Source organism: Pleurodeles waltl, chromosome 9 (assembly GCF_031143425.1).
Source record: "Pleurodeles waltl isolate 20211129_DDA chromosome 9, aPleWal1.hap1.20221129, whole genome shotgun sequence".
Classification (NCBI taxonomy): domain Eukaryota; kingdom Metazoa; phylum Chordata; class Amphibia; order Caudata; family Salamandridae; genus Pleurodeles; species Pleurodeles waltl.
Genome location: NC_090448.1, coordinates 1,004,250,805 through 1,004,276,606, shown reverse-complemented (window position 1 = coordinate 1,004,276,606; position 25,802 = coordinate 1,004,250,805). Strand labels below are relative to the sequence as shown.

Genomic DNA, 25,802 nt, shown 5'->3' with positions numbered 1-25,802 from the left:
CTTCAAGCTGGCATGGTGAATGGTTTTTTGTTTGTGATGCATGAAATGTATGTGAACGGCCTGTAAAGCGGTTGGTGTCTGTCATGGCTTTGCAGCCTACAAGCTGTGCGTCACTGGTTTAGTAGTACTACATTTAAATTTCCTTATTAACAATGATTTCTACATTTTAATTTTCATGAAATATTCAGTTATCAAAATTTACATTTTGATCTTTTCACTCATCCTCCTGCCATATCTAACCAGTATGTGTGTTCACATGACTAGTAGATAGTGGTGCAGTACTATTTGTCTCTTCTGCCTTTCTCTGAAAGGGTGTACATTGTATCTAGGGAAAATCTACCAACCCCTGAATTTTAATAAACAAGATAACCAGTGGGGGCTTCAGGGTGGTGTGTCTTTCATGGGTTCCACAAGGTTTTCATTCTCAGAACCCCTTGCAATCCCTTAAACATAGGCTAAATAGACATCTTTGCTTCATAGTTCAGTGACTGGAAGTACTGGAATCTGCAGGGAGTAGCTAATTTCCTACCACCCAGTTTTCAGTGGGAAAATGTGATGTGTCCATGTTGTGTTTGGGGGCGTGTTCTGTTGCCGGCACTAGCCTAGTCACAAAACTGCGGTACTATATTTATTGGGAGACTTGGGGTAGTGCTGGGTGGCAGTAAATTTGTGGCTCCCCCAGATTACAGAGGTTTTCCTCACAGAAATATGAGGAAAATGTGTGTTTTTAGTCACACATTGAGGCTTGCAACGGCTTCTGGGTAGGTAAACTTAGTGGTATTCACACAAGTCACCCATCCTAAATTCCCCCAGGTATCTAGTTTTCAAAAATGTAGAGGTTTGCTAGGTTTCCCTAGTTGGTGGCTGAGGTAGGGCCCAAACTCCACAGCTAGCTACATTTCAAAACAAGCATTGGCAAAGCTAATAGGTCTCGCCAAGAAGAGCTATTGACTTTTGCATTGTGTTTTGCCATGTTGTACACAAATGTGGTTCCTGTTCAGCATGGCTAAAAGTTAGTGGTGTGGAGTGTCAGAGTAGAGTGGGGGAGTATAGTGTTGTAGACTGGATTTGTTTGAATGGTGTAGAGTGGAGTAGGATCAGAGTGTCATACAGTTGAGGGGAGTAGGGTTCAGTGGCAGAGAATATCGCAGAGTGGAGTGGGGTGGAATAGGGTGGAGTGGATTTGTATTGGATTGAGGTAGTGGATGGGATTCGATTGGAGTAAACTGGATTAGGGCAGAGTGGGGTGGATTGAGTGGAGTGGGGTGGATTGGTGTGGGGTGGATTGGATTGGAGTGGGGCGGATTGGAATGGGGTGAGATAGATGTGACTGGGATGGATTTGAGTGGGGTGGATTAGAATGGATTGGGTGGGTGTTTTGGATTGGAGTGTTAGGGGGCTGGATTGGATTCGGGTGGGGTTGACTGGAATGAAGTGGGCTGGGGTGGATTAGATTGGACTGAAGTGGGGTGGAATAGATTGGATTTGAGTGTGGTGAATTAGAGTGAACTGGATTGGGGTGGATTAGATTGGAGTGGGGTGGGCTGGATTGGATTAGATTGGGGTGGGCAGGATGGATTGCAGTGGGGCGGACAGAACTGGGATGGGGTGGATTGGATTGGGATAGAGTGAGCAGACTGGCCTAGACTGTGATGGATTGGAGTGAGTGGGTGTATTGGAGTGGGATGGGTGGGGTGGATTGGAGAGGGGTGGATTGGATTGGAGTGAGGTTGTCTTGGGTGGATTGGATTGGGGTGGGTGGATTGGATTGGAGTGAGGTGTGTTGGATTGGATTGCAGTGGGGTGGATAGGAGTGGATTGGAGTGGGGTGGATTGCATGGAGGTGGGGTGGATTGGAGTGTGGTGGGGTGGATGGGTTGGATTGGAGTGGGGGGCTGAACTGGGATGGGGTAGGGTGGATTGGATTGGGATGGGGTGGATTGTAGTGGGGTGGATTGCATCGAGGTGAGGTGGACTGGATTGGTGTGGGGTGAATTGGACTGCAGTGGGGTGGACTGGAATTGGCTGGATTGGGGTGGGGTGGGTTTGGGTGGATTGGACTGGAGTGGGTGATTTGCATTGGATTGGAGTGGGATGGATTGGATTGGGGTGGGGTGGGGTGGATTGGATTGGTACGGGGTGGATTGATTGGAGAGGGGGTGTACTGGATTGAAGTGGGATAGATTAAGGTGGTTTGGAGTGGGGTGGATTTCACTGGAGTAGGGTGGATTAATGTGGAATTGATTGGACTGAGTGGGTGGATTAAAGTGGATTGTATTAGAGTGAGGTGGATTAGATTGGAGGCAGGTGGATTGGGTAGCTGTGGACTTGATTAGAGTGGGGTGGATTGGATTTGGAGTGGGGTGGGTTGGATTGGAGTGGGTTGCTTTGGATTGGAGTAGGGGTGGTTGGATTGGTGTGGGGTGATGAGTGGATGGGATTATTTAAGTGGTGTGGGATGGATTGGCGCATAGTGGGTTGGATTGGAGGAGGGTGGATTGGACTGGAATGGGGTAGATTGGACTGGAGTGGAATGGGGTGTGGTGGATTGAGGTGAGGTGTATTGGATTAGAGTGGGGTAGGTTGGACTGGGCTGGATTGGGGTAGACTGGAGAGGGGTGGTTTGGATTTCTGTGGGTTTGACTGGGTTGTAGTAAGGGTAGATTGTGGTGGATTGGAGTGGGGTCAATGTGGATGGAGTGGGTTTGATTGGGGTGTGGGATGGGGATTGGATTGGAGTGGGGCAGATTGTTTTGTATTCAAGTGGGTTGTTTGGGATTCTAGTGGGGCAGGTTGGAGTGCAGAAGGTTGTTTTGGAATAAAGTGGGTCAAATTGGAGTAAGGCAGGTTGTTTTGGATTGAAGTGGGTCAGATTGTTTTGGATTGCAGTGGGGCAGAGTTTAGTGGGGCAGATTGTTTTGGACTGTAGAAGGGCAGATTGTTTTGGATTGTAGTGAAGCAGATTGCAGTGGGGCAGATTGTTTTGAATTTGGGACAGATTGGAGTGAGGGAGATTGCTTTGGATTGGCGTGGGACAGATTGTTTTGGATTGGAGTGGGGCATATTGTTTTGGATTTGAGTGGGGCAGATTGGAGTGGGGAATATTGTTTTGGATTGGGGGCAGATTGTTTTGAAGTGGTACAGATTGTTTTTGATTAGAGTGTGGAGAATTGGAGTGGGGCAGATTAGACTGGGGTGGGTAGGGAGGATTGATGTGGGGTGGGTTGGAGTGGATTGGATTGGGGTGTACTGCACGATTATGTGTTAAAGCATAATTTCGGAGATTACACATAATAAAGAAACACTGTTGCTTTGCAATATTTCTAACAAGTTAATTGTCAGCTTTCGAGAAGAGCGCCCACGAGCAAAAACAAAAGAAAAAATGAATGAAAAGTGAGAAAAGACGACTTGGTAAAATAAAAGAAAGTTACCTTTAAAAAAATAAAACTTTACAATTTTGTTTGTCCTGCTGGGCACGCTTTTGCCAGTCACAAGCCTTCTGTTTGCACGACACCAGATGCTAAAAAGAACAAAATAGTACCTCAATCATGTTGGGAGCAGGGGACGGCACTAATTAAGTTGACTCAATCAGTGCTTCTTCCCTGCTCCACACAGCGTAACGGAAATGATGCCTTGACGAATTACAAGCCTGTAAAGAAGAGTGCCACGTGCACCAACAAATGGTGATCAACAGGCATGCTCCAAGCCCTTTACTGTACAAAACAAAGTCTTGCAAGAGAGAGCATGCACTAGTGAATGCCCTCGCAGGTTTGACCTTAAAATGGGTCAGTAGTTTCCTGTTGCGGCCCTAACCTTACCCACACAAAAGAGGTATCATTTCTATTGGGAAACCTTGGGGAAATGGTAGGTGGTAGGAAAATTATTGCTCACTGCAGAACTTTACATCACAGAAATGTGAGGAAACGTGTTGTTTAGTGAACGTTTGAGGTTTGCAAGGACTTCTTGGTCGGAAAACCTTGTGAGAGTCATGAAGTCTTCTCAACCTGGATTTACTGAGGTGTCTAGTTTAAAAGAAGTACAGGTTTGCTGGGTTTCCATAGGTGCCGGCTGAGCTAGGGTCAAAATCCACAGCTAGCTACACTGTAAAAGAAATGGGCATTTTACAGTGGAAAAATGTGCTGTGTCCATGTTGTGTTTTAGGCCTACCCACACAAGTGAGGTACCATTTGTATTGGCAGACATGTGGGAATACATAATAGTAGAGAATATGTTATTATCCATTTTATTTCTCTGCATTTAATCCTTCCAAATGAAAACCAGTGTGTAAAAAGAAGACATCTTGAAAAACGCACTGTGAATCATATGCTAATAAGAGTACCCACAAATTCAGAGATGTACAAATAAGCACTGCTCCTTTATTCTGTAAATTCTGTATGAGGTATCTATTTCAGAAATACATAGGTTTCCTTGATACCCATTTTGCAATCTTTATATTTTACCAATTGCTCTATAACCGGAACACAATGAAAAACCATTGTAAGTTGCAGTTCAGTTGTTGGCTCTGTGTACCTCTGGATCTTGGAAAAGCTACAAACCTGATATATCCCCGCAACCAGACGAGTCTAGCAGACATAATGGTTTATTGCTTTTTTAAATCAGCCATTGTGAAAGGAGGTTACAAATGAAAACTTTGTCACAAATGGCCGTTTTTGTTCTAATCGTTTTCAATATTGTTTTATTTCAATAGTTAGTTTCTTTGAGAAACCCTTGAGAGATCTACACAAATGACCCCTTGCTGAACTCAGAAATGGGTCTGCCCGTCAGAAATGTAAAGCTTTCCGGAATCACCCATTGGTTTCAACCCTGTCTCCACCACGAAATGGGACAAGGTTAAAAGAACAAAAATTAGGAAAATTGGGCTACCTCTTTGAAAAGATACATTTTTTTATTTTTTATTTTATTTAGTTCTGCATGTTCCTGAAAGCCAGGAATATTGTGGCTTTAGCACAGTAAAGCTTTAATTGATGCAATTTTTTAGGAAAAAATAGCCACTTTTTTGAGAAGTACTTTTTTCCTATTTTTCCCTACCCCAAAAATTGATCTATATTTTGGCTACTTTCTCAGTCCCCTCGAGGGGAAATCACCTTGGGTACCTTTGGCATTCCCAAGATGTTGGGAAAAAGGGTTGCAAATTTGGCATGGATACATTATGTGGACAAAACGTTATGGAGATCTATGCACCAACTACCCCAAATAGCTAAAAAGAAGGGCTAGTAGTCTAGTGGTTAATAAACACATCAATAAACACATGAACCAATTATAACATTAGTAATCCATTAAAACACTTCATATAGATTTTCTTGTCTGAGATAATATGCCCCATCATATTCTTGTCATCATAATACTTTGAAAGGATATTAGTGTTCAACAATAATTTTTCAACATTATTAAGGTAGAACACTGAACATGGCAAAGATTTTTAGCCAGTGTGAGAAGTGATCAACAAACACAATATGAAATTTTGGGGATATGCCTTTGATACACATGCATCCCTGAGCATCTAGTTACTCCCATTTACACAGCAATTCAAAGAGGCCACTGGGAATTAATGAAGTGGCAGCCATTTTCTAACCTTTCTTTGGGCATGCTGAAAACAGCCACTGACATGTCCACACCTTTCTACAAATGGTCCTTTTAAAACCTATTGTTAGTTCTTGTGATTCATAAATGTTCTTTGTGAAAGAGATAAATCAACATCTCTCTAACAAAGCTGGTACTAAGTGATCATTTCTGCAGAGTTGCTCATCCACTGGCAAGAAACACAATAACCACAAAGTAGAATCTCTGCTACCCTTTTAACAACAACACCTTTCTGGGCCAGAAACCAAGTGCAAACATGAACACATTACCACACATTGACTCTCTCTCTCTCTCTCTCTCTCTCTCTCTTTCCTTGCTCCACTGTTCCTTGCTCACCACTGACTCCTGTAACTGACTTTCAAACTCCTGCTCTTAACCGTCTTGCTTCCCTTCAAACTCACCCACCTCTACAACCAATAGGACAAACAGCCAGATGGTCAATTCCTGATGACTGTTGATACAAAATGTCTTCTATATTAGCTAGCCATGTTAAAATGCATCCAAAACATGGCTTGCAAATATGGCTTTGAGGCTCCTGCAAACCGCCTGTACCACAAAGTGGATTTTCCAAAGGAAAGAATGAAACATGTTTACTATTCACCTATTAAAATAATCAATACTCTGAAATCAGCACCATTGTGTTCATAGGTTAAAGACTAATTATGATGTCTCCCATCACACAATTAGGACAAAGTCCTCTAACCTGTAGTCATTTGTATACATAGTCACTATAGTCTTACTATCTATCACAAACCAAGTGAACATGAACACAAAAAACAATCCATTGTTGACTTCATCTGACCCTTTTCTTCAGTCTTCTCAAAGCCAAACAGTAAATCTATATGATCTTATCGGCAGGGTTCTAGAGAAAATTAGCTGACTCTGTAATTCCAATAAATTAAACCAAGCTTTCCATAGTGTTGTTTGGAATTGTTCCTTGTATCTCCTCCTCTTGAGCCTCCTTGGGCTTCACCACTCACTGTCAATCTTGTACCCAAAATATGGTATAGATTGGATTCTCAGTTTACACCTCCTACCTGAATGGTCAAACCCCTTACTTGCATGCAAAATCCTCAATTGTTTTTGTGATTTTTCAAATTATATTTCAACTAATGGGTCACCATTACAACATAATCACAGTAATATGCATCAATGCATTCAGTGGAATCAGCTTTGCCATTGCCCACTAGCCATTTCAAAATATAGAAAGCAGTTAAAACAATGCTTTTTATGCTTTCAAGATGGCCACCGCATTGTGAGATGCAATGTGTGTTATGTCGTCACATGTGCTTCTGTGACGATGCAAGACACGTTGTGTCATGAAAGTCAACCATTTTGAAAGTATACAAAACAATGTTTTCATTGCTTTTCATACTTTTAATGTGGTAATTCACTACTATTGACTTTGCTAATGGTGGTGGAGTTTAAACACTGCTGGCACTAGCAAGTTCAACAGCAGCCACCAACATTGAAAGGCCAGGCACAGGACAGTGCAATGGAACAATATCAGGGGCACCACATGGCTCCTGGCGCGCCATGTAGGAATACTAGGATGAGAACCAGGGTAAGGAGAACATCTAGGGCATCACCAAGGCTGCCATCCAGTGCCTGGGGCACCACTGAGGAGCATGAGGAGGGGAAATGGTGATAATAGGGTGAGTCAGGAGGGATCAAATAAAGAGAGTGAGTGCCAATGACGAGCTAAACAAGTAAGGAAATAAAGAAAGCAGAAAAAAGGCTCCATGACCCTATCTACTCAAAAGCAAGAGTAAAAAAGCTATTCCAGGGAGGGCCAAACACAAAATAGGGAGCAAAATCTCCACAAAAAAAAAACAGGGAACTGAGGATGACAAGATAACCATCTAATAAAAAGCAAGGACTTACTCTATGTAGCATTGTACACAATCATTATGGTGACAGACACCTGGAGCTGCCTACAGTAAGACCACAAAAAAGCACTCATACAAGCATTAGATAGACACATATGAAGTATCAACCCAAAGCTGGAACCGGACAACTCATAATTTGAGATAAATATATAAGCCTTATGATTCCCTTGAAAATGACAAAACGTTTTCGTCAAGTGACAGTTTGGGTAAAATCATTAGAGCTATGAGCCATTCTACCTATTTGGAACAATTTTGACCATGGTGTTCTCTATAGCACCCTCATATCATAATACATTTATTGTGTATCCTCAACCCTCATGTTTTGCCCTTTCAGCTGTCATATACATGTCCATGTTTGAATAGCACATATCAGGTTTTGTAGGCATCTGGCTTCCTAGTCCAAAACTACACAATAATTCTCCCTGACACCACTAGACCAACATCATATGGAAGATACAATCTCAAAATATTGCATAATTTCCTGTTGAGTTAACTCACATTCTATATCAAAGCTGACCTTTGAAACAGTCAACACTACCTGTCTTGCAACAGCTCCAGTATTGTGCATTGAAAGACCCCAGCTAGTGAAACAAGTTGCAACATCTCTTCTTCAGATGGGGTGACCAGAAGAGGAACCCAAAAAAGCAGGGAATCAAATTGGCCTGGTGACAAGCTGAGTCCAGGATCATGAATGTCTTGTACTTATGCCACATAATCATTCAGCTGTCTTCCAAATCATAGATGATGCCCTCCAAACTACAGACAAAGATGATCCATCTCTTATGACATTGCTGGATTTCTCAGCTGCATGCAATACCCTAGACTATCATACCCCATCCACACCAGGAAGTCTTTAAGGGGAACCACTAGGAACATCCTTCTTTGGTTCTCCTGCCTATCCATCCAGCATCACTAACTGACATGGGTTCCTCCAGGTCCCAGAAGATCTCTATCACCTACAGGTCCCAGGGTTCCATCATGTTGCCCATCATCTCAGGCTCTACATGGAGCTCTGTGGGACTTTACTACAGGCTCTCTACCCAATGACAAGAACATTACAATTCACCAATACACTGACTATATATAACCATATTTGAAAAGCTCATCTGCTCCACATATACAACTCCTCGACGTTGCCTGCACCTCATAGAGACCTGGTTGTGCAACACCAGCATGAAGCTTAACCCCACAAAACAGAATTTACTTCTATGGATCAAGAACAAAAAGTAGCATCTAGTCCAAAAGGGCTCAAGAACATGAACATAGACAGATTAAAGCCAAAACACTCATATTCACCTTGGACACCAACCTCATCCTCAAGAAAAAAACCTCAGCAAAAAAAAGTAAAACCAATTCTCCCAGAAAGTGACTTTAGAACTACTGTTCAAGCCCTCAAACTCTTGTCACAAGATAGTGGCAACACCTTACTCCAGGGTGTTCCATACTCCACACAGCCCCTTTACAGGTATCCTGTTGTCCTGTGCCATCTTTATAACCAACTGCATTATCTACAAAGCCATCACAACAGGGAACCCTACTCATGAGGGTGACAAACATGCAACTATGCTAGCTCTCAACACACCTCAGCAAAGATAGCATCCAATGGAGATGAAGAAGTGAAAGAAACAAAGAAGCAAAGCAGCAGGTAGTCTCAATTTATGCATCAAGGATCTGAATGATATCCTCAAATCCTTCAGGGCTGCCCCAGCTCTGCTCCAATTTAGGAAAGAGACAATGGCACGTCTCTGTAAAGAGCACTACATCATGATGCAGTAACAAGAAACCAACTACTCCTTCAAATGTGCTTTGAATGTATCAGTTCCTTTGACCCAGTACAGTCCGGACTGCCTTTCAGACATACATGCATCATACAGACATACCTACATACAAACATACATGCATAAATCCATCAATACATACATATATACCCTCATGCCTCTATACATACAAACATAATGTAGGATACTGTCGTTTCACTTATGTGAGAGAAAGAGAAACAAACACACACTACATTCCTATTGAGGTTCACCAGATACACAGACCCAAAAATACAAGTTATTTTATACTATGTTGATTGAAAGAAAACAGCCTTGTTGCCCTGGCTAGTCCAATGATTTACTTCATCCACAATTCCTGCAGCTCTCTACAACTGCTCCTCTCAAGGAAATCAAAGCACTTGTATTTTTTTCTAACAATGAGCTGAACACCTTTTCCTAACATTACCCAATGGTGAAAACCATTCAGGTATAATGTTCCTTAAGTACATCTGGCAATAGAAGCAGCTCATAAATATTATCACCAGTTACACAAGGCACTTACTCCTTACTGTCCAAATCCAGCATCAAACTGAATGTGGTTGCTACATTCAATCATGCAGCTAATTTCCCTTATCTTTTACACAGACACTACCCCAGATCATACATACCCTGAACACTGACTTTTATTAGGCTTTACCAGCATCTAAGCTGACATTCCCTGATCCTAAAACCTGCATAACATAATCAGATAACACGAGGCTGCTCAGCTTGCCAGGACCATTCCAGATACCCATTTCCATAGCCATAGACATGTAATTGGGTGATCCTTTCTTCTGCTCGTCAGTGGCTGTCATCAACTCCAAAGTACTGAAACCCCCCGCCAACACATTTTCAAGAAACTGTGCTACTGTGTTAGTATATTCTCCATCATGTTAATCACGTTTTTTGGTTTTAATATATTTATAGGATGATTTGTTTCCAATACTCTGAAATGTAACCATCACACGGAAGTCCCAAGCTGTACATCATATCTGGTTTAGTAGAGCGCAGTGTGGTCAGAAAGTAAATTCAACGTACATCAGTTACCTTATGGGTGTCTCTTGTCACATGCTGAGGCCGACCGGTACCCATCTTAGAAACTTTGTGGAAAGATCTGAGGCAAGATGGACCCAGTATCTTCTAAACTCCAGAGTTGAAACACAAACAGGTGGCTGGTCTCAATGAGGGTGCAATCCCATTTGTGCATCTAGTAACTAAAATTACCAATATCAAGAGGTGCTCAAAGGAGAAAATGAGTCACCAAACTCTTTAACCGCAAACACAACGCCTGTGATGATGTGCAAAATCTCGCTGAGCACACAAATTGTATATAAAGTTCAGTAACGAGATCCTAAGTGTTCTGTGATTCTTTATTTCACTCTTCAAACCAGTTCCAAATATATCTCATGGCCGTAGTCAGCAAGAGTTTCATCATTACTGTGTGTACACCTTCGGCTTCATCAGGGCTACAAACAAATAAAATACATTCAAACAAAGCTCTATTCAGATAACTGAAAACATAATGGTAAGCCCACCACCAAAATTGTAGGTGCAGTATAATGTCAAATGTTCAATGTGCCAGATCATTATGTTTCCTTAGTGCAATCTAACCTAAGAGAAGTTCAAATACATAAAAGTAATTACCATTTAATTACCATAAGTGTGTCACACGAGCAAGATAAATCCTAAAACCGTGTCTCCATTCACTTGTACCAGTGTCCATACATATAGTGTAAACCCACATGCAAAGAAAAAATAATAAAAAAGATATCTATTTCCATATTTTTCATATGCTTCTACAAATCAGAAGGATGGTAAATTACATAAAAGCCCATCTGGAGCTCAACTAGAGTATCCAGAAGAGCAATCCTAAAGCTAAGTGAAAATTAAATTCATATGACTAGAGAAGCTCGAAATATCAAACAAGTCGAAATGGTGGTATGTAAAAACAATCTATTCAATTAAATAGAATTCCGAGGGGTCTCGGTTCCCAAACTATTCCCACATATGATGGTTTGGATAATGATCTACTATTGTGGTGGGAGAAGGAGCTGACTGGCAGCTCCATGAATGTAATGAATATACTGATTGAGAATGCAGACAGGAAGTTTTGCCAAACTATTTCAAGATATATTAGAGGTGGAGAAAGACATTTTAGATTTAAACTTACCAGAACCTACCAAGAATAATTATGAGATACTGGATAGTATTCTTAATAAACACCAAGAACAGATGAAACAGAGAAAGGTCAGGATAATGAAGAGAGATGAGCTTGATTATGTATATAGAAGAGGGTTCAGGTTTGCTAAACAGTTTAACCATCTGGCTGAAAAAGATACCTTGCGAGTGAGAGATAAATCACCCTCGATGGGGAGTAGAAGCACTACTCTGTCAAATAATATTTCAAGCAGCGAAAGTGAGGATCCTGGGGAAGGAACCTCTGAGCAGTGTAGATGTTAGAAACTAGGTCTTTAGTTGGCAGAGGTATGCACCTTATTCAAGCAGGAACCACGATCCTAGTCATGGTAAGTTAGATACATACCCTAAATTAACCCGTGCTCACCCACTGGTAGCTTGGCACAGTGCAGTGAGGCTTAACTCAAGAGGCAATGTGTAAAGTATTTGTGCAGCATTTATTTACAGTAACACAGTAAAAGATGCCACAAAAAGACTCCACACCAGATTAGAAAAATTAAGAATATTTATCTGAGTAAAACAAGACCACAACAACAAAACTCCAATCATTTGAGGTTGCGAGGGACTGGTGAAAATCCCAAATCCAAGCCAGCAGTGTTGGTGGTTACGCCGGCTACTGAACCCACACAGGGCTAGCTGAACAGTACCTTTGTTGGAGCATTGTGTCGACAATGCACCAGTATTTCTACCACACTCGGGCTGATGCGTCACTTTTTGAGGTTTGCAGCTGCAGAACCCACTTCTGAGGTCCAGGACTGGAGTGGGCACCGCAAGCAAGGGTATGACTCACAGATAGCCAGCAGTATCAGGAGAGTTGAAAGCAGTCTTTGATGTCCCTGAAGCTGCAGAAGAACAGGGGGCAAGCCAGCAAGCCCTTAGAGACTCTTGGATTCAAGGATGTAGAAAGAAAGTCCAGTCCCTCTCACTGCAGGGTAGAAGCAGCAGGCAGTAGGCCAACACAGCAGAGCAAACAGCAAAGTCCCAGTCCCTCCTACAGCACAGCACACAGCAGCAGTAGGCCAACACAGCAATACAGTTGCAGAGTGGCAGTCCCTCCTGGCAGCACAACAGTCCTTCTTCCTGGCAGAGTGTCCATGGTTCCAGTAGCTATCTCATTTGGTGGGTTTGGGGTCCAGTATGTATAGTTTGGTGCCCTAGTTCTGGAAAGTGGGAGAAGCTTCCAGAGGCAGGCCTTTGAAATGCACAGATGCCCTGCCTCCCCTGTCCTGGCTCCAAGCTGGCTGGAGTGATAATATAGGGCTCTTAAGCCCTATTGTGAGTGGACAGGACATTTCTATTCAGGTGTGAGTGAGGCGGTACTAAGCTCCGCCCCACCATCAAGCCAGTTTATGGTCCATTAAGGCCCATCAAGTCACAACTAATCTCCCATTGTGTGTGGCTGTCTAGAAGGAACGCACAGAGCCCAGCTGTCACCCAAAACAGATGTGTATTCAGAGGCAGACAGAGGCACAGAATGGTTAAAGTAAGAAAATGCCAACTTTCTAAAAGTGACATTTTCAGACTTACAATTTAAAATCCGACTTCACCATAAGTTGTGATTTTACATTGTGAGTCCAGAGACACCAAACTCTACATTTCAAACTTTTCCCATTTGGGAGTTACACTTATAAGATATTTAAGGAAATCCCAATGTTATCCTATGGGAGGGATAGGCCTTGCCGTAGTGAAAAACAAATTTAGTTTTTCACTATCTGGAAATGTTAAACCTAAAAGTACATGTCCAACCTTTTAAATACACTGCATCCTACCCTTGGAGCTAACTAGGGCCTACCTTACGAAAAAGTAAGGTTTGGGCCTGGCAAGCGGGTACACTTGCCACAGCAAAATGGCATTTTAAAACTGCAAACACAGACTCTGTAGTGGCAGGCCTGGGACATGTTTGAAGGGCTACCTTAGTGGGGGGACCAAACAGTGCTACAGACCTACTAGTAGCATTTAATTTACAGGCCCTTGGCACATATAGTGCACTTTACTAGGGCCTTACAGGTAAATTAAATATGCCAACTGAGCAGAAGCCAATGGTACCATGTCTAGAGCACAGAGCACCTGCACTTTAGCACCGGTCAGCAGTGGTAAAGTGCCCAGAATCCTAAAACGCGGCAAAAACAAGTCTGAAAAATAAAGAGAAGGAAGGCAAAAAGTCTGGGTATGACGCTGCAGAAAGGGCCATTTCCAACAATCGGGAGAATACTTTTAAAAGGAAGTTATATGAGTAAGGATGGGGAAGCGGGAAATGAACTCCAGATCCAGAACAACCAATACAGAAAAACCACAAAGGGAAAAAGAGGAAAGGGTACCACAAAATGAAAAGAAGGGTGTGCAGATGAGATCTTGGAGCAGGAACAAACAGTGACTCAACACATGTATTCTGATGTTAAGGTCGTGAATCTCTCAAATAAACGTTTGACTAGAGAAATGTGCTCTTTACTTAAAAAGGCACCAGTGTCTGTCCAACTGTGGGTTGCAAAACATACACCCTCCACATAGTTCGGTATAGGTTTATACAGCAATTGAAATTAAAAACAAAATATTGAATCCCATGAAGACACAAACAAATATTTCGGAGTACTCCTTTAATGGCTTGACTATTCAACATGTTCATGATATGAATACGTTATTTTCCATTATAGAATGTGACCAGAATCCTGTAACTACTAGCAGGATATTGGCAGGTCTTGAGCTATGTACTAACCAGAGTGTAGACAATGGTTTGAAACAAAACTTGAGATGGACACTACAGTTCACCAGTGGTAATAACATTGATCTTTTTCATAAGGCCATCACAACTGAGAAAGACAAATGAGAAACTAGCTCACAACTTAACCATCATAGGCGATTTAAGGATAATTTGTCCAGTGAAGCACATGCAGATATGAGGCAATTATTACAGGACATAGACCTCATTATTAGAGAAGCAGACGGCAGAGGTTATATAGCAGTAATAGACAAGCTTGATTATGTCAATGAAATGTACAGCAAACGTAGTAATATAGCCTGATACTGCAAATTGAGTTGCAACCCTATTCATGATGTTGCAAACAGATAAACAGCTATTTTAAACACTAGCATGGGCAGGAATTAATAAGTGATGACGAATATTGCTATATGCTTACCAATCGTCCTAGGTACAGCTTACCAAAGATACACAAGGAGCAAGCATTCCCACCCTGGAAAGACCCATTACTGCAGGTATTGGGGGGTCCAACAAAAGAATATCAGAATTTTTGGGTATTTCCTTATGACCTTATGACCTTATGTTTTCAGTCTTCCATCATACATACATACAAGATACCAACACACATTTTGAATTTACTAAATGATATAACCTGGGAGTCGGGTATGATGCTAGAAGCTATGGATGTTGTATCTCTGTATACAAATACCATGCAGGAGAATGGAATTACTGCATTGCAAAATTACTGAATAAGAGACCTATTGATTTGTTAGAACATATAGAGATGTTGCTTGCAATGTCTAGATTGTTACTTGAAAACAATGATTTTCTCTTTAATGGTGAGTGGTATAAAGGACTTCGTAGTACAGCGATGGGCTCGAGATTTGCACATTCTTTCACCAGCCATGGGTTGATCTGAGGGGGCCAAATTCGGGGTCAATGTGGTGAGACATGGAGCAACAACATCAACTATTTAGGACGCTATATTGAGGCACACACCAGATTATACCCTCATAAAGCCAGGCCACCTGCTGGGGCTTTGACTATGGGATTTAGATGATACTAGGACATCCTGGGTTAGATCTTTCTGCAAAGGTCCTAAGATGATTACTGGTCAGCCTTTGTATGTGACAAGAGACACCCATAAGGAAATGAGCATGTTGAATTTACTGAGTCCATTACACATTCTAACCATGTTGTGCTTGACTAAACTAGATATGATGTACATATTAGGACTTCCTGGGTGATGGTTACCTGTCAGAATACTGAAACAATTGTCCTACCTATATATTATAACCAAAATAGTGACTAATGTGAGGGGGAATGTCGTAACACAGTAGCACAGTTTGCTGAAGTTTTGTTGGCAGAGGGTTTGAGAACATTGGTGTTGATGATTACAGCACTTATAATAAGAAGAAATGATCAAACAATTACATGTCTATGGAAATGGGTACCTGGGATGGTCCTTGCAAGCTGAACAACCTCATTAACACACATAGATGTTTGTACGTCCTATGTGATATATGCAATTATCTGTAAATGCGAGAAGGTTTATGTGGGAAGTACAAATCCGACCAGGAAGAGAACGGATTACTGAACATTCCAGAGCACTAAAACAGCAGGACACTAAATAACCCATAGCAGTACACGCTATGGAATGTAAGGGTCAGAATATACATTTAAGTTTTAAATTTCATGTTATTGACTATGTAAAGAGTGATGTCAGAGGTGGCAACTGTGAACTAAATCTGAGACAACATGAGGCTCTGTGGATTATGCATTTACACTCTGCAGAAAAAAGACTGAATATTGATCATGAGATGCAAAACTTTTTGGGTACATAAAGATGTTGCAATTGGATATCTCTCGAGGCTGTGTTTCATCCAACTGGCATAGCATTTTACATTTCAAATCTTTCCCAGATGAAAACTTGCATTTGGTGGGCACATTAATTTCTATTTTCTTTTGAAGATGTGTTTGTGAGATGAGGTCCTTCTTAGACATGGGATGTAGAACTCGGTTGCATTGCCTATTGGTTTCTTTTGGTACTTTCTGTTGAAGGAAATATATGCTGAATAATAATTACGCTCTGTACCAATATAAACACAATAGACTAGTACTAATTATAGGTAATAATAACTTATTGATGATATCAGGTTGGCGTTGGCACATTTGGTACTAATAACTTACTGATAATATCAGGTTAGTGTTGGTACATAGTGAGGTGTAATGGTGGTAATGGCTGCCATGCTGGTTTATCTGGAGATGATATTCCTGGTCATTATTCCTTTATTTTTCTACCTGTATTTGGTAATGCTAGTCACAGACGCTGATGGGGAAAACTTAAATTGGATCATATGTTCATAAGCTGTGGCTGTGATGGAAGCAGTATCCCCTTACTGTAAGAATTTTCTTTGGATATCATATATAGTGAATTACATCATGTTAGTGAATAGTTTACAAAAAACTATTAGGGACTCTTACATTTGAGAACTTACCTGCTTTATTTAGTTGATATTACGTATTGTCTAATTACAGTTATTTTCACATAATAAGGCTCTATGTGGAGATCTACCCAGGGTTTTTGTATATATGCTGCATATAAATTTCTTCTGAGATGCATACTTTCACATTGACTTGAGAAGTTGCTAATATTGGCTGTTAGCTTTACCATGATGTTCTGATTATAGCTGTGATGTATTTACTACTTTTGTAGGTGTCATGGGATTCTTACAGTCTTCCATAATCTTTTTACAGATAATATGATACACATGGTTTGTGGACTATGGACATGAAACTGCGTTTAGACGTTTGAGTCCTGGACCGTAATTTGGGTCCTTCTTTTATGTTTGGGTGTTCCGGGCAACAGGTGTCCTTTTATGTTTTCAACACAGCAGGTATAATATGTGAGGCCAACATGGCACACTGCTCACACGCTGATTCGTACACATGGAAATTCTTAGAGTACTCTCCGTTTTTTCGTTCTTGGTGATTCAAGATAACAGTTATATGTGCACGAGGATTGTGACTTACTAGTATATTTTACTTAAATCCGGATTTGTTTAGATATTATGATTGTTGTTTAAGTTGGGTGCTTTTATATGCTATTTGACGTTCTGATGTTTGGCCCTTCAAATATTTGTTGCTTTGGATGTATGACCAGTTTAATTACTTGCTCGTACGCATGTCAGAATGCCACTTTTACATATTTAAATGTATACATTGTCCACGGATATTCAGATCTGGGACTAATGGATTATTGATTAATTATATATATTTGGGTAGCTCTAGCAGGATTGCTCACAATATATTATTATCGCATAAATGTGGGCATAGCAACATATGTTGTTGGAACAGCATATTTTTACAGATGGATTACCACACAATTAGCTGTATACATACTAATTTAGGTAGCATTTTGCGGCATACATAACACTTTCACACTGTTTCTTACAGGACCAGAGGGCTAAAATGTATGCTTATTTACTTTACTGAGCCTTGAAAGATTGCTCATAATAAAAGGTAAGATTTGGGCACTTGATCACATGGGCGGATAGGGTGATAAGGATTTCTGAATGTACATCACATTCAGATAACTGAAGCAGGGATTTGAGAATTTACTAGTGCTATTGATGGATTATCTGTTTCCTATTTTGATTGGTTCTACTATGATTTGATAGTTTTTATATTTTTTATCTCTCACCCTTTGGGTGTAATATGTTAGTGTGCCTGGAGCATATAGGGGGTTATTCCAACTTTGGAGGAGGTGGTAATCCGTTCCAAATGTGACGGATTTACCACCAGCCGTATTACGAGTTCCATAGGATATAATGGACTCGTAATACGGCTGGTGGTATATCCGTCACTTTACCGTCACTTTTGGGACGGATTACCACTTCCTCCAAAGTTGGAATAACCCCCATATTGTCTTTGACTGCACAGTTCTCGGGCTGTCAGATGTTTGGCTGTTTACGATAATGAGTTATAATTATATGGAGAATAGGAGGATTCTGAAATTGTTATACTACCTAATTACAGGACCCTAGGACTTCCTTCTTCACTTGACATTTCATATTATGTATGAATTTTCTCTAAATTCCCAGTAAGATATAGGGATATCTATTGCACTTGGTTGAGGCTCCTTTTGGACACTCTAGTTGAGCTCGTTCATAATTTTCTATCCTTTTGATTTGAAAGAACATGTGAATAATTAATATAGAAATAGATATCTTTTTTCATTATCTTCTCTGTGCACATGGGTTTACACTGTACATATTGACATTTTGGTACAGGTGGAGGGAGACACTGTTTTGGGATTTACTGACTTGCATAGAGCACTTATGGTAATTGAACGCAATGATTACTTTTATGTTTTTTAACTTCTCTTAGCTTGGGTGACACTGAGGAGAACTAATGATCTGGCACATTGAGAATTTGGCATTATAATGCTCCTACAATTTGGGATTACCATTATGTTTGCAGTTATCTTAATAGAGTTTTGTTTGAGTGTATTTTATTTGTTTGTACCCCTAATGAAGTCAGCGGTGTACTTACTGTGATGACGAAACAGGTGCAGGGTATGACCACAAGATTTCTTTGGAACTGGTTTGAAGAATGCAATAAAGAATCAAAGAACACTTTGGACTTTATTACTGAACTTTATATACAATTTGTGTGCTCGGTGGGGTTTATGCACATCGTTGAAGGCATTGTACTTCCGGTTTCCTCCTTTGAGCACCTATTGATAGTGGCAATTTTAGTTACTAGAGGCACACACAGGATTGCGCCCTCATTGAGCCTAGCCACCTGCTTATGTTTTCACTATGGGATTTAGAAGATTGAGTCCATCTTTCCTCAGATCTTTCTGCAAAGTCGAAGTCAAAAGTGTACTTACCGTAATGACGAAACATGTGTTGGTTAAGGCCATGAGATTTATTTGAAACTGGTTTGAAGAGAGAAATATAGAATCACAGTACACTTTGGCCTTTATTACTGAACTTTATATACAGCTTATGTGGGTCTTATGCACATCTTCTAATTATCAGTAAAAAGCAAGAGACCAAAATGTGACAGATGCTGTGAGAAAACTGAGAAAATTCTCTTGTCCAAACTTCCATGCGGGCTAGGTATTGAAGCATGCATGAATATCACTGGACTCCTAACAATGAGGAAATATTTAGTCGAACTGGAACAAGTTTAGTTTTAAACACTTTCAGTTTCATTCAAAAATATCTGGCAATAATTGTCTCAACTGTGTACATTAGCATTGTTGCAGCATAAATAGCATACGTTCCCTGGTTTTGAGCCCTTCTTTTTATTTCACCTGGACATATCAAACCACATGGGCAGAAATTAGTCAACATGCAAATCGCTCCTGCTCCAGAAGTAGATGAGGAGCCTAATCACATTGAACTTCCATTCTCCTTACAGAAAAAGTTTCAGTAAGTAAAAGTAAATCAAAATATCTCAAGATGGTGAGAGAGAGAGAGAGAGAGAGAGAGAGAGACCAAAAGTACAAAAATAAATGTTTTTTCTCTATGAAGTGATCCTTTGTTAAATTGTTAGCTTTTTCTACTTCTTGCTATGAAGATGCCTCTGGTTGCAAGAGTAGTTCTACCGGCCTCTTACCTATAGTACGTCCATATTACAATCTCTGGTACTGCAAATGGTACTTGTGTAACACCTTAATATCCATATTACCTTTTGTTTTTCTTGCACTTTAGGGAACCAGCTTTCTTCTTGTTTTTCTGACTGCTGAGCTCCAATAATAGTGCAGAATATTTCTGCAAAATTAATTCTTTGCATTTGCTGCTCTTCCGTTCCAATTCCTTGAGTTCCTTCTCTTGTTTCCTCAGCAATTTTACAAAACTTTTATGCTTCTGTAATTCCTCCAGGGTAGCAGTCTGAGGTTCTGAAACAAAGTGAGCATTAGAATTTTCTGTCCCTCTCTGTTTTGTTCACTTTACAGCTACCCAAACTAAATACCCTTTCTTCACTTAATCCTTAATCTTTGACAAAATCTTACTATCACTTAAGTCCACCAGTAGCAGTTTCATCCTTCAAATATTAATGCAAGTCAAAGATCCAAGTCATTTCTCTATTTCTGTGTCCATTCCTTAGATATAACTGTAGGCTTACACAGATCCGAAAATAAAGGGGCAGCAAAACTAGAGGCAGTCTGCCTCTGCCCCCACACTCACTAACTTGAGTATCCTCTGTTTGACTGCCTTAAGATCTGGGATCAGTACAATTAATGGGACTGTGTTAGCAATGGGGTTTCTGGTTGTCAGAGGTACTCACTCTCTCAAAGTAGGAACCACAATCATAGTCAGGGTAAGTCACAAACATACCCTAAATTAACCTGTGCTCACCCTGTGGTCGCTTGGCTTAACTTAAGAGGTGGTGTGTAAAGTATATCTACTTTACCACTGAAGAAGATTTATCATTATAATTACACAGGTACTAAACATGGCAGATCTACCTCCTCTCAATTAGGAGTTACAGCTTATTAAATTGAATACAGAATTTTCAGTGCTATCTTATGAGAGGGGTAGGCCCCAGAGAAGTGAAAAACAATTTTCGGAGTTGTTCACTACCAGGACATGTCCTTCCTTTTAATTACATAGCACCCTGGCCTCTGGGCTACCTAAGCTCTTCCTTGGGGGGTGACATATGTAATTAAAGGGGTGTTTAAGGAAAAGGGGTTTAAATGGCAAGTCAACATGGCAGTGTGAAAATGCATTCAGGCTGCAATGACAGGCCTGGGACTGGTTTACAGGGCTATTTAAGTGGGTGGCACAATCAGTGTTGCAGGCCCACTAGTAGTATTTAATTTACAGGCTCTGAGCACATGTAGTGCACTTTACTAGGGACTTATAAGTAAATTAAATATGCCAATTAGGTATATACCAATTAAACCATGTTTAGGGGAGCGAGCACAAGCGTTTTAGCTCTGGTTAGCAGTGGTAAAGTGCACAGAGTCCTAAGACCAACATAAACAAATTCAGCAAAATTGGAGGCAAGCAGGCAAAACGTTTGGGGAAGACCACTTTAAGGTTGACAGGTCTAATAGACTGCAAGACCATGTCCCTGTGACCTCCAGAAGAAGCAGTAATCAATAGCAACAGCAGAATTAAGGCCTAATTTATACCTTACCACCAAGGTAATGCTCAACTCACCCAATTTAAATGCGGGAGACCCTTGGTGTAACCAGGGCATCTACTATGCTGTCCCCACAGTGGTTGCACCCCTCCAACAGCCCAACAAAGTAAGGACCATCAGAAGCTGACGTCAAAGTACGCCCACCTAATTCAGATGGGTGAACATACTGGTCAGTTTTCACAGCCTGTCACCAGCAGAACAGCCCTGATCGTAAGGGGCAGTGAGAACTCTCTAATGTCCCTCTCGCCATGGGAGATAATGCCAGTTGCGACAGGGTTTTTTTGTATTTTAAAAAACAAAACCCTCCTTTGGGATTTTCTTTTTGAAAATGAAAAAAATAGGTTTGATAGATGGCTCTGTTATGATAATGGAGCTATGCACCAAACGTTTAAAAAACAATGACAGGAACTGCTGTGATGGCAGTTCCTGACAATGTTTTATAAATGACTGCCGGACTAATGGTCATTTCTAAATTTGGTGGACATGGATTACGTCAGGGAAACAGAGTATTTTACTAGGACACACTGATGGAGTAAACTCCGTCCGTCAGGATTTAAATCACCCTTTTAGTTCCTACTCTGGTGGCCACTGGGTAGAAGAGCATGATTGGAACGGGAAGTCCCTTATATTACTTAAACAGCACCTCTGCATTGTTGCAGGCATTTAACAGAATTGAGCGGCATCTCTAACATAGTAACCCTGAAAATAGATGAGATGCCGCACTGTCATAATTGCCTGGGCAAAGTATAATGATAAACACGTCATAAAGGACAATCCTGAAGTTTAATGGACCGCCACATATTTAATGAGCAAACCCTTAGAATAAATATGCAACCATTTGACATAATACACAGTTCTCTGGTAAATGGGTGTGACATGCAAGAACTATAATCCTTTTATAAACCATCATAGCATTCAACACTGCTGTGGGTTCACATCTACAAGTGAACAATCACTCTCAAAACACCAATGAAGTTCATTAATTACATTTACTATAAAAAGTATCAGAAAGAATGGACACTATTGGGTGTTCTCTCATTCGAAACATCACAATTATCAATGATCATCAAGTGGAGGGGCTCACAGTACATCTGACAGTCAATGAAAGCCAAAAGAAGAACATTTACGCACTGTAGGATGCTGTCTGGCATTGCCGTTTCAGTGTGCACTGCGATCCCCAGGACAAGCCAGCGAGTGAGTACAATGGTTATAACACAACCATTGATGACTGACCTGAATATATGAAGACCTATTTATTGAACTATCAATAGGCATTGTGACTAATTTCCACAATTATAACATGAACTAGAGCAAAGCAGTCCATCTGATTTATGCTGTGAATTAGCCCCCCATTTCCCTTCTGACAAAATTAACTATTTGATTCCATTAAAAGATGAATTGAGTGGGTCTGGGCTCAATTGTTAAGCTTTGTTTCTCTCATTATTATGGAGCCAGTACTATAACGTGTTCCCTGGATGCATGTGATCCCCTTTTGAGCATATCAAACAATGAACCAACAAATTGCTAAATACAAATATGTAGAATGACTGAGGATTTGTTTTTAAACTTTTCTAATAAATGTAAATTTTTACAGGGATTCTACAGTTTGCCACATTTGAAAACAATATTATGCATTACCTGAAGTTTCCTTCATATCTTCTTTTGGTCCAAGAGTAGATTGTCCAGATGGCCCTAAAGACAATGATGGAGACCACCAGTCACTACCAGTACTGTAAAACTAGTGAAAATCATGTGCCCTAATCCTGGGGTGAAAAACCCTTGTAAAGTTTCTGTTGTGCTGTAGGAGATGTGAGATAGTATTTTAGCACTTCTTAATCACACACCAAACTCACATTTACATCTTTAGCTGCTTGAACTAGCATCTTTCCAATTTGTTCTTTTGTGGTTCTGGCTAGTAGATTTCCTTCTATTAACTTCGGATGTTCTTATCATTTGGAGAACTATTTCTATCTCCAAGAGACATTTAAGTATAGAAGGAACTACAATACACAGAGGCATAGTTGAAAAAGCGAAATGGACTATGACTGCAGGAACTGAGAATCATGGGAGTATGAAACAAATAGGGGAAACTCAGTAACGTAAGAGTGCAAATAGTTGGAAAAAGGTTCCAACTAGAAAACACACTTTTGCAAGTTAAAGCAGACAGCACCACCATTAGACTTGTCTTTGATTATAATTATTCTCTAGATAAAAATCAACAGTGCAGTATGTGCCTATAGTCTTCAATTCATATATAAATCACTCTATCCTAAATAACATGCCTCCAAAGTTTGTACATTGATTGACAACATCACCTTCAACTTTGTTTTGGCTGGATGGAGTACTGGCGGAGCTCACAATGCCATTAGCATGAGAGGATTTCTGGCTCTTTCGTGTACTAAGCTGCCAGAAAGAAGTATGAGAAGCAAATTACATCTCAACCAAACACACAATTAAGATACAAAATGCCAGTGAATGAGTACACACCATTTGAATACGTCTAAATACCTCGTCCTAGGGAAACATACCTCAAGCAGTACTGATCGTGCCACCCACTTAAGTAGTCCTCCAATCATGTCTCAGGCCTTCTATTGCAGGCTGCAAGTGCAGTTTTTAAACTGGCATTTTGACCTGGCAAAATAAACATTTTGCCAGGCCCAAAACCTTCCTTTTTAATACATATAAGTCATCCCTATGATAGGCCCCAAACAGCTTAGTGGGCAGGGTGCAATGTATCTAAAAAGTAGAACATGTACTTTCAAGTCTTACATATCCTAGAAGGGAAAACAAACTCCTAAATGTGTTTTTCACTACTTTAAGGCCTACCTCTCCCACAGGATAACATTGGAGTTACTTTAGTACGTTTAATAAGCTGTAATGTCCATTTGGGAGCAGGTAGACAGTATGAGTTTGGTATCTAAATGATCTTAATTAAAAGCCCTCTTTAATGGTAAAATCAGATTTTAGAAAGTTGGCATTTTCTTCTTCTAACCATTTGGTGCCTGCAGCCTGGTCCTGGGTCACATGACTAGTTGCGGACAGGTGGTCTTTGTGTATTGCTCCCAGACAGTGAGACAAAGGGAGGATGGGTCACTCTGAGATAACGAGAGGGAGGTCCTTTCACCTATCGGACTTTAAACATTACAAATGATCTGCCTGAGCACTCTCACAAAAGGGTTTAACACTGGTCCACTGTAACCCCAGACAAGCCCTGGACTCAAAGCTTCAGAACATTTCTAGAGCTGTGAACTCTGGCAGGAATAAGAACTATTGTGCTGCTGAAAGGATTGCTGGACTGCTGCTCAGAAGGACAGCTGCCCTGCTATGCTCCTGCTGTCTTGCTGGCCTCCTGCCTGGGTGAAAGGAACTGGACCTGCATCTCTAAACCCAGGACCCCAGAGTGACTTCAAGAGATAGTTGCCTGGCCTTCTGATCAGAAGCCCCAAGGACACTGCCATCTGTGAGTCGTATCCTGCCAAATGGTGCCACCCTAGTCCTGGACTGTTTGGAAGTGGGCCTGAAGGTGCTTTACCTACCCTTCTGTGGACCAAGCAAAACCAATGCCTCTCCTCTACTACGCAATGCAACCCCGAGCAGAACTGACACATCGCCTCTGCTGAGCAGACTTTGCCTGCGTGAAGACTCTGCATCTCCCTTGCAGCACGTAGCCCCATCAGAACAACTGCTGCATGACTAATCCCAGAGACAGGCCCTCGCATTGCAAGCCTCTCGTCAACAGCAATCTCGATGACAATGCAAGCCCACAGCTTCTTTGGAACCAGCCAGTATGGGATGCATCCGTGAAGTAGTACTTCGCATTGCAACCCTCCTCATCGACAACCTCCTCGATGATGATGCAGGACTTTACATCGCAGCTTCATAGCTCCTCATAACTGACACACCATAAGGCACCACAGACCAGGACCTCAATTCACCTCACCTGTATGATGCATCTTCACATGGCACGCTGCAACTCTTCGCAACCAGGATTTAATGTACTCTTGTTTGGTGACCTAAGTGGGTGTAGCCAGCCCACACTGTATCGTGGTTGGCCTGAGCTTGTGATTTTCTCCCAGTCTAGAGTGACCACCAAGGCTAAGTACACACACATTTCAGATTTGATTGATTATTTGTTTAAACTTATGCCTGCTGCAAGTATATCTTTTCTGCCCTTATAAATAGAAAACCAGTTTATTCCCACAAAATACTTTTATTCTCTCGCCCCTCTCCTTTAACTATTTTTTTAATGAAAACAGTCAGACAGTAGTAATACAACACACTAAATTGATGCTAACATGCCATTAAAACAGCAGACTGCTTCTTACCTCCTCTGTGACCACTGAGCATTCTGCGGCATTCACTGACTTTTTTTCATGAGTTGTTAAAAATTTAATGGGGTTGGAGAGAGCATGGGTAAGATCTAAAAGGAAAGGTATACATAAATAAGTGTTAGATGTGCTGCGG

The 25,802-nt window shown here is 40.9% G+C and overlaps 1 protein-coding gene across 1 annotated transcript in view; it reads right to left on the bottom strand.

Moving 5' to 3' along the window:
* The window catches only part of PLCB2 (phospholipase C beta 2), a 453,229-nt gene that overhangs the window by 34,124 nt on the left and 393,303 nt on the right, over positions 1 to 25,802 (bottom strand). The window contains exons 22-25 of the mRNA XM_069208592.1: positions 25,664 to 25,758; positions 23,654 to 23,741; positions 22,977 to 23,030; positions 19,878 to 20,088 (exon numbers count right to left, since the gene is read on the bottom strand). Of these exons, the coding sequence (XP_069064693.1) occupies positions 19,878 to 20,088; positions 22,977 to 23,030; positions 23,654 to 23,741; positions 25,664 to 25,758 (448 nt within the window). The remainder of the gene's footprint in view (positions 1 to 19,877; positions 20,089 to 22,976; positions 23,031 to 23,653; positions 23,742 to 25,663; positions 25,759 to 25,802) is intronic.